General features: G+C 39.7%; 2 protein-coding genes across 2 annotated transcripts; one reads left to right on the top strand and one right to left on the bottom strand.

Annotated features, from left to right (window-relative positions):
• Positions 1–285: 285 nt before the first annotated feature.
• LOC128462122 (uncharacterized) lies at positions 286–3,518 on the top strand. Its single transcript, XM_053447414.1, has 5 exons — positions 286–531; positions 1,196–1,311; positions 1,462–2,186; positions 2,811–3,145; positions 3,481–3,518. Exons 1-5 carry the CDS (start codon positions 462–464, stop codon positions 3,516–3,518), a joined length of 1,284 nt encoding a protein of 427 aa, XP_053303389.1. The 5' UTR covers positions 286–461.
• A 1,358-nt stretch (positions 3,519–4,876) lies between these two features.
• LOC128461802 (uncharacterized) lies at positions 4,877–8,239 on the bottom strand. The gene is made up of 2 exons (XM_053446916.1): positions 7,249–8,239; positions 4,877–6,035 (listed from the first exon to the last, which is right to left on the bottom strand). The coding sequence occupies exons 1-2, from the start codon at positions 8,116–8,118 to the stop codon at positions 5,709–5,711; spliced, it is 1,197 nt and encodes a 398-aa protein (XP_053302891.1). The 5' UTR covers positions 8,119–8,239; the 3' UTR covers positions 4,877–5,708.
• Between the last annotated feature and the right edge of the window lie 8,051 nt (positions 8,240–16,290).

Genomic DNA, 16,290 nt, shown 5'->3' with positions numbered 1-16,290 from the left:
TTAGGAAAACAGGATTTTTCCTGTTTTTCGAACTTTTTTTTTTTTTTCCTGTTTTTCCGAGATAAATTCCTGTTTTTCGAACTTTTTTTTCTTCTGTTTTTCCGAGATAAAATCCTGTTTTTCGAACTTTTTTTTTTTTTTCCTGTTTTTCCGAGATAAATTCCTGTTTTTCGAACTTTTTTTTTTTCTGTTTTTCCGAGATAAAATCCTGTTTTTCGAACTTTTTTTTTTTTTTCCTGTTTTTCCGAGATAAATTCCTGTTTTTCGAACTTTTTTTTTTTTCTGTTTTTCCGAGATAAAATCCTGTTTTTCGAACTTTTTTTTTTTCTGTTTTTCCGAGATAAAATCCTGTTTTTCGAACTTTTTTTTTTTCTGTTTTTCCGAGATAAAATCCTGTTTTTCGGAGTTAAATTTTCTCCGGAAAAGGCGTTCCCTTAATTCTTCCTGAAGCTCTCACACGCATGGATTATGGTTGCTGCTGCATCAGACCGACAGTGCTAAATGATTTCGAGTTCAACGGTGTCAATACAGGTAAGGAAAGTATTTGGTTACATGTAAGATGCCAAATTCTGTTACGTCTTTTGACCACATGTAACAAAAGAGAGCGAACGACTGTGACGGCAACCTGTCTCCCTTAAGGCACGATCCAGCTAGCTGTGTTCGAGCCCCTGATTATAAGCTATCTAGTATTTTGATGAAGTTACATTTTGCATGGACGTTTCGCATAGAGCCCTTGTTCAGCGTGCTTCATGCAGTGTTGGGGAGTAACGGAATACATGTACCGGGGTTATTCGGATGATATTCAGAATACAGTTACATTGTTGAAATCAATGGATAACATGATGGTAGCCTCCTTCTCTGTTTCACGAGTTTATACACTCTCTAAATAAATCTATGGAAATGCCGCAAATGCCGCTTGTAAATCCACCGGAGGCAAATCCCCCAGGATGCAGCTGAGAGCCCCGGCCGGCGGCGGCGTTAAGAAGCCTCACCGCTATCTGCCCGGTACCGAGGCACTGAGAGAGATCCGTCGCTACCAGAAATCTACGGAGCTGCTGATCCGCAAGCTGCTTGTTATAAATAACAACTACAAAAGTTTAAAGATTACATTTTCATGTTATCATCTTAAATTTGTTCATATTTGTTGATGCAAAAAAAATGTTCATAGATTCTGCATTTTCCTACATTTGTACAGAACCAGCAATGGCTACATCCTCAAATACACCCCAACCACAAGATGAAGGTCTGAGGAAATTTCTTCAGAGTCGGGGTATTCCTGAGGAGAATATTCAGAAAATGCTGCAGGATCGTGTACGTCTCAGAACAGGGAGAGGATAATTTCAGCACAGAAATAAACAATAACAATAGTTTATAGTTATACTTCAGGTGTATTTTTAAGCCAGTCTCTTACACTTAAGTTAACGATGTTTGTCTTGATATGTTGTTTTGTTTTAATTACAGATTGATACCTCAGTAGTTGAAGAAATTGATGATGACACTTTGGCTGCCTACATTCCAGCATATGGTGATAGAATTGCTACAAGGCGGTTCTGTATGGAAAAAAAGACAACAGGTGGAGTTGATTCAAAAAGACTGTCCATGTTTGAAAAACTAAAAAGTAAAATGTATACAAAAAGCAACAAAGACAGGCATCAAGATTCTGAGGAAGAGCATTCTAACATGCATCTAAGAAATAACAGAAGGGCCTCAAAGATGACAAGAAAAATAGAGATAGGCTGGATAAATGATAAGAGACAGGTGAGAAAACGCAATGGTGGAGGAACCAGACTTCTTGATATTTCCAAGACAGCCACAAAGAAAGACATTCTGTCACATGCTAAGGGGCTATTTTTCCCAAATGAGAAATCGATACATGGAATTTGGGAAGAGTTTAGTCACGATATTGTCGACTTTCAGGAAGCAAACCTTGAAGACAGTATTAGTGTGAGAGAACTCTATGAGGCACAGAAATTTGGGGTGTTAAGATTTTACCTTTTCACAGAGCATCTGACCAATAGAGAAGACATCACAGAAATGGGAGAGGGAGCTGATAAACAGACCGACGAAGACAAACAACAAAAAAAGACAGCAGAGAATGTTGAGCAGCTGAGACAGAAAACACCAGACAGTAAACAGCAATCACACACTGTGGAAGAAGATGGGCAAAGTACCAACAAAATGTCAGCGTTAGTCTCTACTGCATCTGAGATTATCGATCTTACATCTTTGTACAATACATCGGAAGTCATTTTTGGCACTATGCAAGGTGACGCATTTTTAGGTGTTTTCGATGATACAGTCCCATTTGAGCCTATCCTCCCAATAGAAGACGCACAAATAAACACTGACACATTCACCTCAACTCCTATTCATTCTGAAACAGTTCCTGCTGCCTCACGAAGTCCTTCTTTTGAACTTTTGCATGTGACTGTGAAACTTCACAGAGTAAATCTCTTAGAAGAACTGATTACTCAATTCAAGGATGAAGACATGATTAGCTACTCTGTGAAATACAGCTTCATTGATGAAGTTGGTGCAGATGTGGATGGTGTGTCCAGGGACGTATATGCTGCATTCTGGACAGAATTTTTAGACTGTGCAGCAGAGGGTGCAGATATGAGGGTTCCATCGCTGTCCCCAAAATGGCAAGAAGAAGAATGGAGATCTCTTGGTAGAATAATGGTCAAGGGATTGGAGGACCATGGATATTTCCCTTTTCGGCTCGCTCAAGCCTTTACAGCAGCAGTCACATTTGGTGAACATTCGGTCTCACCTGATTTACTGTTTGACTCCCTGATGTTGTATCTTAGTCAGTCTGAGCGTGATCTCTTGTCCACTGCTTTGCAAGAGGCTCTAGTTGGTGATGATGAAGATGAGTTCCTTGATCTTATGGATCGCATGGGAGTAAGAACAGTACCAACACAAGAAAACTTGAAGGCTGTGCTTCTTCAAGTGGCCCACAAGCAAATAATCCAGCAACCGAAATATGCACTAGATAACATTGCAGCAGTCGCAGGGCCAACTCTCAGGAAGTTTTTCCCCAGTGTGCTTGAAATCCATAAGATGTATGATGATCTTAGACCAACAACGCGAAAGGTGTTAAAGCTGATCACAGCCTCTCCAAATACAGCATCAGAGAACCAAAGTTTGCGGTTTTTACATCAGTACATTAGGGGATTGGATGAAATAGGCCTCCGGAAAATATTAAGATTTATGACTGGGTCTGATGTCATCTGCGTTAAGAAAATTGAAGTCATATTCACCTCGTTGGAAGGGCTGGCACGGCGGCCAATTGCACATACTTGTGGCCCAACTTTAGAGCTGCCGTCAACTTACAACAGCTATCCTGAGCTTCGCTCTGAAATAGAGTCTATACTGTCCAGTAACTCCTTCACAATGGACATTGCATAGGAGTGCCTCTATCACTCACTCACATGTACACACTTTTCCCTTTCTTGTTAAATTTTTGTACGGTTGTAGCCTTATTGGAGCCGACAGTCAAGATCCAAACAGTGTGATTGTGAGACAGAGTTAATGTGGGGAAGATGTGGTAATTAGTTCAGGAGCTGTATTATGAGCTCGGGGGGGGGGGCTTTTTCTATTTTATCGAAACAGTCATCACCTCACTTAAACTGTTTGTAACAAATGGTTTATGAACAGTATGTTCATGCACTTGAAGGACTATTACACCAAAAAACAAATGTGCACATAGTTTGCAAAATAGTTTACTGCTTTGCGTACTTTTTTCAGCTAAATATACAGCTCAGTACAGTTTTGTAGACAATGTGAAAGTGTTTAAGTGATACAAAAGACATCATCCTCTAAACCTTTCTGATGATGTTAACAGGAAGTATTTTGTGCATTCTGTTGTGTTAAGGTGTCCAAGGTTTTACACTGAAGTAGAGTTGAAATATTTTGGATGTGTTGTTTTTGAAAAATGTTGATGTTTATAATGCCTGAACAGGCTGGGCTTTTCCATGTCACTAATTTCGAATTTCTTGAATTATTTTGAAAAGCTTTTCATTTATTTTATAGTGTTATTAATGACACTCTACAGAGCATCTGTTGAACCCTGTGATTCTATAAAGAAGCTAGACCTATAAACAAATTGAGCCTTTTACAAAAGTCATGTTTTGCACACATTTTGTTATTTAAATGACTAAGAAACATCTATTTCAAATTTACTTTGATTTACGTTGTCTGTTATCAGTTGGAGAAGAATCTTTTTGGAAATGGTTCTCACACAGTTGCAATTTTTTCTGAGAAATTATAATTGAATTGGAGCTTCTTGCTCATGTTAGCTTTTATTACTGGCTGTGTTTGTTTGTTAATCTCTTGAAATATACATTAAGGAGTACCTCAAAAGTGTCCTACTGTTTATAAATAAAAAGCATTGGTTTCTCTCTTGTTTTGTGATCAAATTAATTGTGCTTTTACTACAGATAAGTTTAACTATCCATTGCCACAAATGGTACTTGACTATTTATTGTAAGCATTTATTTGTTCTAAAACTGGTTGACCCTTTCTCACAGAGCAGAATTGCTGACTTTGGATAACAGCAATGGATACAACTTATATTATCCATCAAATCCCTTCACAAATAATCTTTTAAGGAGACATTTCCCTGTTACTTATTGTTGTGATCAGATGCTACTGCATGTTTTATACACTAAGTGGCAGCAGTTGTTAAATATGAGTTATTAAAGAAGCAGAAAAGATTAGAGTAAGAAAACACAAAGATGCACATATATGCTGCTTAGGGCATCTTGCAATAAAGCTACTTTGGGACTTTAACTAAGCCTCATTCTTCGAAACACGAACATAACAGCTAGAAATGTTTATGTGACCAAACATGGTTTAATTGAAAAAGGAAAAAAATCTAGGCACACTTTAATTAGTGTGGAAATTAGCCTTTATTTGTTGATGGTGTCATGGTAACCACACTGCCAATGAAAAAGATATTAGGATGACAGACCACATTTTATTAGGCTACATAGGCAAGATGGCCTGCTTTTATTCAAACGATAAAAGATAGTTGAATTATCAGCAACAAATAATAGATAATAATATATTTCAACACCTAAGATCCTCTACATCACCAAATGCTATGTCATTATTTGGTGGCAGTTGAAATATCTTGATGAGAAAGACACAAAGAGGAAGGAATTTCATAAATGCTTAAATAGTGTATAAACACTCAATCACATAGGGGAGAAATTAAACTAAATTAAATTATTCTCTGTATTACCAGGTTTGTCTGATGCCACACACCACTGGAGTTTTAAAGTTTCAGCCCATAGACACCCATCATCATAAGATATTATAACATGTTTGATTTATGGATGATTATGCAAGAATAACCACAGTGTGTCAGATGACATTCAGTCATGCTACATAGTTCCACAATGAGGACAAATTTGACATTTTTTGTAAAGCAGAAATGTGAGACGTTTATTTTCAGGACAGCCCCAGTGACCTTGTTGAGTATATAACTTTTCCATAATGATGAATGAAAAGAGATGATATGAAGCTCAGAGAGGAGTTAATTATTCATTACTTAGAGACAATACATCTGTTAATCATTTAAACTGAAATTTGCAGTCAACATTACATTTTCCACCCATAGAAAAAATGCAAACATAGCGTTATTTTGTTGAAGATGGGTGCTCACATTCAATCATCTGATCCAGTACAACAACTTGTGATTATTAAATATGGGCATATATGTAAGCCCGTAAAAACTTATAAAGCTCAATTGCTTCCTCTGGAGAGGTGGGTGGATGAAGATTTGTTTCTGCCATGACAAAGCAACAAATGTCAAACACAGTATTGTCACAGGGACACGGTCCTCTCTGTAGGCATTCCTCCCTGCATGCCTGTATCTTCTGTTGGGATACCTCTTTAAGGTACTCTCTAGCACCAAATAGTTGGGGTATGGTGTACATCATCACCGGACGTCCTCCTGGGGACACCGCATTTCTGGATGAGCGAATTCTGTGAGTGTTCCAGAGGTGAACAACATCCTGCAGTTCTCTCTAAATATAAGGGAAAAGAGTGGGGAAGTGAGAAAATTAGTAAACGTGGCAAACCATCTGCAGGCAAAATAAATGGTTATTGTCCACAATAGAGCAGGGGTTTTCACAACATTTTCATTGCATATACCCTGAAAAGGGTGCATGTTAATTGTAAATAGCCCAATCTATGTTATTGTTAATATTTTTGAAGTGTCTTTCTGTTATTTTATTGCGTAATATTTGCTCAATTTAAAGTCATACAATTTCATTGTATGACCTCCAAAGAGGCACAAGTTCTTACGGTATTGTAAGGTGTTGTACGGTGTTATTTAAGGAAGGCTCAAATAAACCACCAAAACATGAGTTAGAGTCTCGATCATCTTTCGGGGGATATGCTGCATTAATCCTCTTCGAAAATAATTAGTCTTCAAATGTGATTTTTGTCCCAAGCCCAACCACAACTGTCTGCAGTGGGGGAATTTTACTACATTTACTCAACGACTGTAACGTACTTAAGATACAATTTAGGTTCTTGTCTTGAGTATTTGCATTTAGGGTATTTTGTGCAACTTTATTCTTTTACTCCCCTACATCTCAGAGGCAAATACCGTCAACTGAATTTGTCTGACAGCCTTTGTTAGAAATTTCAGATTCAAAACCATTTGATCACAAAACTATCTGAAAAGACCCCCCTCTGTCACCCACCAAGCAGAACAACAACACGGGCGCCCCAGTGGCCGCTGCGCTTCTAGTGGGGAGAGAACAGCGCGACGTGACACAAGATCACCCCTGTGGTCAGAGGACAACCTCTGTCTCCCAGGAAATGAGAAGCACGCCAAATTCCCGAACCCACAGGCATTATCGGCGACACATGTAAAGCAGTGTCACGTGCCCAAACACTGACATGTTCACTGACCTTCTGGAAAACTCGGTTACTTAAACAACAATCCTTCTAACTCAGCTGAACTCTATTCTTAAACCATCCCATTATCTCAGTGAACATTAACATTTACTACTAGTCCTTTATAATTTTCTGGGTATTTATTGGTATTAAATATTTTTTTAAGGACCTCCTTTGGTGCTTCATTTTTTAACACTGGAATCCACTTTTGTTGCTGGCAATATAGAAGAACCTCACTAACTTGCTTAACATATGACACCATGGACAAAATAATGAATTAAAAATGTTTGAATTATAGGCTACATTTCAAAAGCGAAAAAAAGTAGTTCTTACCTCTATTATTTCGAGACATGTGAATTGTATCAGACTTTTGTCGAGGAAGTCACCAGAGAAGTGGTCAGACTCTTTCAAATCCTGAAATACGTTCATCCAGAACTGTGCATGTTGCTTCCTCAAAAAACCCCACCACTGCTCAATCCGCTGGTTATGATTGCTTGAGCCGTACAAAAAGCATCTGTTCGAAAATTCGTCCATATGATCATGTCTCATGAATATTTGCATCTGCTCCACGAAGCAATTCTCTGTCCCAAGGTCTGATCTAATTCGAGTAGCAGTCCCATTTCTCGATGACACCTCATCAATAAAGTATCCAGCGATTACCTTTGGATCACTACTTGTAGAGTATGCATGTAGCCACACCAACATCCTTGAAAACCCGTCTATTGCACCATTGATGCAGATTCCATATGGTTTGAGTTTATCATATGAATCTATGTGCCATAAAAAGTTCGGACCGGGATTCTGATACAAACGTCGTCGAAGGCGTTTACGGCGTCTCAGTTCCACTCCGCGGGGATCCAGTATTTTCAGCAAATGCCTGATTGTCTCTTGAGTCACCACGTAGCCGACCTGAATGCTTTTCAGATGCATCATCTTGTATCCGTGAAGCATTCCATATTCGCTCAACTGATCCTGTAGGAAAACTGCAACGTCCAGCAGATCGGAATAGTCTTTCCGTCTGAACAACCGCAGACTACTGAGGTGCCTGCGCAAAGTCGACAAACTAATACAAACACCATCTATATTACTTAAAGACACAAGTATTTCCCAGTGTCTCAAGCCCAAAACAAAATAAAACCTGATTAAAGTAAGCAGACGGGACATTGTTGCTTCCACCGAATCTCCAACAAGTGAGAGCGTCATTCAGAATCCCAGTAAAACTACCATGACATTTTTTTTTTTTCGAAAAACAGGAATTTATCTCGGAAAAACAGAAAAAAAAAAAGTTCGAAAAACAGGATTTTATCTCGGAAAAACAGAAAAAAAAAAAGTTCGAAAAACAGGAATTTATCTCGGAAAAACAGGAAAAAAAAAAAAAAAGTTCGAAAAACAGGATTTTATCTCGGAAAAACAGAAAAAAAAAAGTTCGAAAAACAGGAATTTATCTCGGAAAAACAGGAAAAAAAAAAAAAAGTTCGAAAAACAGGATTTTATCTCGGAAAAACAGAAAAAAAAAAAGTTCGAAAAACAGGAATTTATCTCGGAAAAACAGGAAAAAAAAAAAAAAGTTCGAAAAACAGGAAAAATCCTGTTTTCCTAACTTTTTTTTTTTTTACCCAGAGCTTTTTTTTTTTTTTCAAGTGAATGCAATACGCTTCCGTAAAAACCCCTTCACAACAGTTGGCCAGATCAAGAACACTCTCCAGGAGGTATGCGTTTCTTTGTCAAAGTCAACAATCAAGAGAAGACTTCACCAGAGCAAATACAGAGGGTTCACCACAAGATGTAAACCATTGATGAGCCTCAAAAACAGGAAGACCAGATTAGAGTTTGCCAAACGACATTTAAAAGAGCCTGTACAGTTCTGGAACAACATCCTATGGACAGATGAGACAAAAATCAACCTGTACCAGAATGATGGGAAGAGAAGAGTATGGAGCTTTTATCAAACTTAGTCCTAAAGACCGATAAAATTATTATTGTTGGTGACTTTAATATTCATGTTGACAATAATAAAGATTGCCTTAGCGTAGCATTTATTTCAATACTAGACTCTATTGGTTTCAGTCAGTGTGTGCACAAACCTACTCATTGTTGTAACCACACACTTGACTTGGTATTATCGTACGGTATCGGAATTGAAAATTTAACAGTACTTCCTCGCAATCCAGTTCTATCAGACCATAATTTAATAACCTTTGATTTTTCAATAACTGAATATAAGCCACTAATAAAAAATTAATTTTCTAGATGTCTACCTGATAGTGCTGTAGCTAAATTTAAGGAAATAATTCCAATTACATTTAAACCCGTATTAGCAGTAGATATAAACAACAAATTCTTCAAAAAACCTCAGCTCCATTGAGATCGACCACCTCGTTGATAGCTCTGCAGACTCATTACAATTAACATTAGACTCAATAGCGCCTCTAAAAAAGAAAAATGTCAAACATAGTAAATTAGCTACGTGGTATAATTCCCAGACAAATGAGTTAAAACAATTATCAAGAAAACTAGAAAGGAAGTGGCGCTCCAGCAACCATGTTGAAAATCTAATAGACTGGAAGAATAGTGTTAAAGAATAAAAAAGGCTCTCCACAAAGCAAGAGAAGAGAATAGAAACAACCCCAGGTTTCTCTTCAGCACTGTAGCCAGGCTGACAGAGAGTCACACCTCCACCGAACCCAGTATTCCTCGATCCCTAAATAGCAATATCTTTATAACCTTTTTTAATGATAAAATTCAAACTATTAGAAATAAAATCAACCATCTCCTGCCCTCAATTGGCAGGAGATAAGCTCAGGTTCTAAACCAACAACCTGTATCTTAGATCCCATTCCTACAAAATTACTTAAAGAAATTCTGCCCCTAAATGATATTTCGTTACTAAACATTATCAATCTGTCATTATCATCAGGTTATGTACCACAGTCTTTTAAAATAGCTGTCATCAAACCCCTACTCAAAAAACCCACTCTAGACCCAGAGGTTTTAGCCAATTACAGACCAATATCTAATCTCCCCTTCATGTCTAAAATCTTAGAAAAAGTTGTAGCCAATCAGCTGTGTGAGTTTCTCCAGGAAAATAATATATATGAAGACTTTCAGTCGGGGTTTAGAGCCAATCACAGTACAGAGACAGCCTTGGCAAAAGTCATTAATGACCTTCTAATAGACTCAGATCAGGGACTTGTGTCTGTCCTCGTTCTGTTAGATCTCAGTGCAGCATTCGACACAATTGACCATCAAATTTTATTACAAAGACTCAAACAGTTAATTAACATTAATGGAACCGCCCTTAACTGGTTTAAATCGTATTTTTCTGATCGCTCCCAATTCGTGCAAATTAATGATGAGTCATCTGTGCGCACCAAAGTTAACCATGGTGTTCCACAGGGCTCTGTGCTCGGCCCAATTTTATTCTCATTATATGTGCTTCCACTTGGAAACATTATCAGGACACACTCGGTAAATTTCCACTGCTATGCGGATGACACCCAGTTATATTTGTCAATAAAACCTGAACAAAGTAATCAATTAACTAAACTTCGAACATTTCTCAAGGACATAAAAACCTGGATGACCCGCAATTTTCTCTTATTAAACTCAGACAAAACAGAGGTTATAATACTTGGCCCCAAACACCTTAGAGATACATTATCTAATGATATAGCTGCGCTAGACGACATTGCCCTTGCTTCCAATAAAACAGTCAGGAACTTGGGAGTGATCATCGATCCTGATTTATCCTTTAATAGTCACTTAAAACAAATTTCTAGGACCGCTTTTTTCCACTTGCGTAATATTAAAAAAATTAGACATGTCCTTTCACAAAAAGATGCAGAAAAACTAGTCCACGCCTTTGTTACATCGAGACTGGACTATTGTAATTCATTATTATCAGGATCCAGCAGTAAGTCGTTAAAGACTCTACAGCTTGTGCAAAATGCCGCAGCACGTGTCCTGACGAGAACAAAGACAAGAGAGCACATTTCTCCAGTATTAGCATCGCTACACTGGCTTCCAGTTAAATCTAGAATAGAATTTAAAGTTCTTCTCCTCACCTTCAAGGCCCTTAATAATATAGCGCCTTTTTACCTTAAAGAGCTGTTAGTACCTTATAAACCCACTAGAGCACTCCGCTCCCAGAATTCAAGCCTACTTGTCATCCCTAAAGTCTCTAAAAGTAGAGTAGGAGCCAGAGCTTTCAGCCATCAAGCCCCTCGGCTGTGGAATCATCTTCCACTTTCAGTTCGGGAGGCAGATACCATCTTTTCATTTAAGAGTAGGCTCAAAACCTTCCTTTTTGATAAAGCTTATAGTTAGAGCTAATTAGTGCGGAAGAACGTAACTTTTTCTATTTTATGACACATGACACACAGAGCTTCTCTTTCCAGCTTCTCCTTCCTCTTCTCCATCCCTATCCCCCTTCCCCGGAATCCCTTTGCTTTATCACCCGCAGATCCAGGGCCTCTGTGGCCGCACCATGGATTGCGGTTTGTGGATCGCGCACCGGGGGTCGCAGTGTTGGATCCAGTGTGGCGGATTCTGAGTTATGTGGGCTGATCGTGGTGCTGGTGGCGGACCCTGTGTCGCGTTGGCATTGGGCACGGGCGGTGGACCAGGACCGCGGTGGTGGCTCGTGATGGGTCCTGGTGGGCGGCGGTGGACGGTGACTGAGGACTGGAGTGGCGTCTGGTCTGGATGGTGGATCGTGGTCTGGATGGTTGCTGACCATGGACTGTGATTGCAGTGGAACTCCTTGGCATCTCATGTTGGGGTTGTCCTTCGGGATGTCTACCTTCATCAAATGCTGCTAGAGACTTTAATCTTTAATCTTGAAGACTTTTATCTTGATGATGTTTTCCTGCACGTGGCATCTATTGCACTTCTGTCCGTCCTGGGAGAGGGATCCCTCACATGTGGCTCTCTCTGAGGTTTCTACGTATTTTTACCCTGTTAAAAGGGTTTTTAGTAGTTTTTCCTTACTCTTGCTAAGGGTTAAGGACAGAGGATGTCACACCCTGTTAAAGCCCTATGAGATGAATTGTAATTTGTGAATACGGGCTATACAAATAAAATTTGATTGATAAAATTTGATTGATTGATAGAGAAGGGAAGTAACTGCTCATGATCCAAAGCACACCATCTCATCAGTGAAGCATGGTAGAGGTAGTGTTATGGCGTGGGAATGTATGGCTGCCAATGGAACTGGTTCCCTTGTATTTATTGATGATGTGACTGCTGACAAAAGCAGTAGGATGAATTCTGAAATGTTTCGGGAAATATTATCTGCTCATATTCAGCCAAATGCTTCAGAACTCATTGGACTGTGCTTCACAGTGCAGATGGACAATGACCCGAAGCATACTGCGAAAGCAACCAAAGAGTTTTTAAGGCAAAGAAGTGGAATGTTCTGCCATACCCAAGTCAATCTCCTGACCTGAATCCAATTGAGCATGCATTTCACTTGCTGAAGACAAAACTGAAGGGAAAATGCCCCAAGAACAAGCAGAAACTGAAGACAGTTGCATTAGAGGCCTGGCAGAGCATCACCAGGTACGAAACCCATTGTCTGGTGATGTCTATGGGTTCCAGACTTCAGGCTGTCATTGACTGCAAAGGATTTGCAACCAAATATTAAAAGTGACAATTACATTTATGATTATGTTAGTTTGTCCAATTGCTTTTGGGCTCTTAAAAAGGGAGGGCCACATAAAAAAATTGTTGTAATTCCTACACCGTTCACCTGATTCGGATGTAAATATCCTCAAATTAAAGCTGAAAGTATGCACTTAACGCACATCTTGATTGTTTCATTTCAAATACAATGTGGTGGTGTACAGAGCCAAAATGATGAAAATTGTGTCCACGTCCATAAACTTCTCCCAGTCTTGGGCTTGCTCCAACTGACCACTCCTGGTCAGTGGAGAAGGCCCTCTCTGTCCCTGTTCCCCCTCACGGACAAATGTTGTCCCTTTGTTCATAGGTTTGATGTTATGGATGGCAAGCGATTGGTAGAAGTTCTTTTGGTTTGTATGGTTGCTGCAAGGCATTTGAGTACCTGATTGTGTCTCTATGTACCTACCTTGGGAGAGACTTGTTCAAGTATGAACATCTGAGGCTCATAGAGTAGTGTCTTTATCCAGTCATCATCAATGTCCTCATCAATGTCCTCATCAGACAACTGTGAAGAAAATATTCTTCAACGCACAGTCATGCCATTTCCTACTAATATCATTCATGGCAATCATTCATGCATTTACTCTTCCCTTCTGATCTAAAGATACCTTCCAAAAAATCACTTAAAAGGGTCATATTTATTTATTTTTGCAATTTCTGTTAAAGGCTGAATGTACGAGCATAAATAAAACCAAAGAAAGGCAGTTTTGCAACTTTACCTATATAATGCACAAGCTCTCGCCCAAGGGGACATATTAAGCCCATTTTACCACAGTTGATATGGTTCCTTGGGGTCTTAATGAAATGTCTGTAACATATTTTGGTCAAAATACCACAAGGATAATTTAAAACAGCACCCTTTTTACCCTGTCTAAAACAGCCCTTCTCAGATTGACCTGTTTTGAGTGCCCCGCGAGCCGGGCTCCCCTAGCCACCGGCCCGGTTACGTTTATTTTGGTCGTAATCCCATTCGACGCACTCTAGCGTATCGTTTCTGACATAGAGGAACCACAACAAATCACGGGAGTTGTTTTTTTCCAGAGTTTTTGGGACGGTAGACATGCCAGATACCCAAATTAACGTGTAGAAGCACTACAAAAGTGGAATTTTCATAATATGTCCCCTTTAAGATAGCCAGATGACAGTGAGCTGACCATCAACTGAGAGATAACATAAAAAGGCCATTGTACCAAGGTAGGCCTGATCACCTGGAAGTACCATTTAATCAACCATGTTATGAGTCAGCAAATGTTCTACTGAGACTATACAAGATGAGACAATCTGAAAGTCTTACAAAGAACAACCCAGTGGTTCTATGCCGCATGAAGTAGAGATTTGATTCATCACATTGTGTCTGTAATTCTTCAGAGAAATAGCAAGTCTCAACAGACGAATTAAAGCTCTGATGTTGTCTATAAAGGCCAATGTATGCTTCTCCGTTTTGACGAACACGGACAGATAGGACCGCCCTCTCCAACGTGGAACTCCTCCGTGCCTCTCCGCGGCTTTTCGTGCAGCTCTCATTTTTCTAACTACACGTCGAAATGACGGACAGCCCACGGATAGCCCTTGGCTGTGATTGGTCCGCTAACGCCAGCATTTCGGAATGGAAACTTCCTGTTCCATTCCCTACATCACAATAAACCAAATCACAACTACGACTCTATGATTAATGTGACAAGTGTGTTAAGCCAGCGGCGTTGTCCGGCTGACGGTGGCTGGTTAGAGCACTTACGGCATGTGTGTATGGTCACATGAGGTTATAACGAACTTTCATAACGGGGCTAGCGGGCTAGCCACCATGCTAACTGCGGTGGGAACAGCGCAAAAACCCGCTGACTTTAATCCCACGGCTGTCATGACACTGTTTCTCAAACACCGTCAGGTTAGAAGCAAACACTTGGTAGTAGTTAGTATCGGGTGTCCGTGCTGACTGTGTGTGGAAGCTGGGGGGGGAGCTAGCTGCGTCCGTGTAGCTTCAAGCTGTTGCAGCTGTTGAATTAGCAACGCAGTTTGGAAACAAGACCGGGGAACCGCTGCGTTAAGACACGATAACATAAGCATTTAGACTTGCTGGGTGTCACTTTATTTCAGCAAAAACTGTCGCGTCATCAACATCCTTTTTCTGTTAGTTGCCATCGTTCACTGTGTGTGAGGAGCCGGGAGGACGTAAATAAACCAGCGTGGACTTCTTCCATATACCTCATGAGGTAGGCTTGTCTAAGCTCGACCTCCGTTGCACCATCTACTGTTCTGGCGGTGAATTGTTTTCACAACAAAAAGGCTCGTAGAACTATAAATCAAAAAGGGTCCGTCCGATCCGTACGTCCGTCAGTCCGCAACGGACTCGGAGAAGCATACTGAGGCCTTCAGGCTTCAATTGCTGATAACTTTTTGGGCAGAGTGATTGGAGCAGTGTCGGCTGGTTAATATGGGGCACCACCCATCGAACATCCTGAGAAAAAAAAGCCTACATAAACATATTAACATAATTCATTAGATAATAATTTACTATTATAATGCTCCTGGTAAACCGTAAGTGCCTGTCAGTATTAAATACAATATGCTTTTAAATAGGATTTGGTTAATTTCTGTCTAAATACATAATTCTATGGGCGGCTGTTGCTGAGGGGTAGAGCGGTCGTCCTCCAACCTGAAGGTCGGCAGTTCGATCCCGGGTTATCCCCATCTGCATGCCGAAGTGTCCTTGGGCAAGATGCTGAACCCCGAATTTGCCCCCATAGAACAACACAGTGTTGCTAATAGATGCACTGTATGAATGTGTGTGAATTGGTGAATGTAAAACTGTATGCTAAAGAGCTTTGAGTGGTCATCAAGACTATAAAAGTGCTATGTAACTACAAAACAATTTACCATTTACCATTTACTTCTTGGTGTGGGGCGACGGCCAAACTAGATTGAATAAGTCCTTAAACTTTTGGCGACGACAGGAAATGGGGCTGCTTTTTATTTGGTTGTTGCAGATTTTCCACTTTTATTTACAGCAAATAGGTAATGATTTTTTTATTTATTTTTTATCTAATGTGATTGGTTGACCCACATCTGCCGTCACTGAGTTACTTTTGCTTTGGATTGACGACTAAGATATGACGACTTCAAGTGGATCACGGCCAATCCGGTAATTTCTTTACTAAAACACCCTTTTCCTCTGTTTGCTGGTACAAAGTGTCGGCACGGGGGTACTGTTGACAACAACGTGTGTGCAAGACCTAAAATATCTCTCTGAAAAATGATAACGGCATTAAAGTTGCCACAGTCATTAACAACACAATGAGGCTACATTTTTGCAGCATATTGTGTGCTGTGTCGTTTTTGTTGAATCTGGCTTAAACTTGTTATTTTCCCCCGAACACTGCTCCCACTCCCCCAATACATTTTATCGCAAGGCGTCACTGGATTGGAGCACCCTTAAATATTTAATATTTATAACAAAATGGATGCCTCTCTTCCACTCTGCCAACAATTCTAGCAAATGTTAGCTTAGATTGTGACCAAAGATTAGGGAAAACATAGGGTCGAGCTCAGCAGCTAATATTATATAATAATAACGTTATTATACTTATAACATTAAGTGTTGCAGTCAGACCTATCCACACACTGTTTTATTTCTGTGCCAGTGCTGAAGGGTAAAACATTGTCTAGGAAAAAAATAAAACATTAATATTAAAAGCA

Source organism: Pleuronectes platessa, chromosome 18, assembly GCF_947347685.1.
Source record: "Pleuronectes platessa chromosome 18, fPlePla1.1, whole genome shotgun sequence".
Classification (NCBI taxonomy): Eukaryota; Metazoa; Chordata; class Actinopteri; order Pleuronectiformes; family Pleuronectidae; genus Pleuronectes; species Pleuronectes platessa.
This window is presented reverse-complemented; position numbering and strand designations above follow the sequence as displayed.

Bases quoted from the DNA above. Each gene is read 5' to 3' on its own strand.
- LOC128461802 (XM_053446916.1), bottom strand. From the start codon at position 8,118: ATGACGCTCTCACTTGTTGGAGATTCGGTGGAAGCAACAATGTCCCGT. The intron at 6,036-7,248 runs GTAAGAACTACT...CCTTATATTTAG, and splicing joins CATGTCTCGAAATAATAGAG to AGAGAACTGCAGGATGTTGT.
- LOC128462122 (XM_053447414.1), top strand. From the start codon at position 462: ATGGATTATGGTTGCTGCTGCATCAGACCGACAGTGCTAAATGATTTC. The intron at 2,187-2,810 runs GTTAGTCTCTAC...GTTGTATCTTAG, and splicing joins AGTACCAACAAAATGTCAGC to TCAGTCTGAGCGTGATCTCT. The intron at 3,146-3,480 runs GTTTGCGGTTTT...GTACGGTTGTAG, and splicing joins TACAGCATCAGAGAACCAAA to CCTTATTGGAGCCGACAGTC.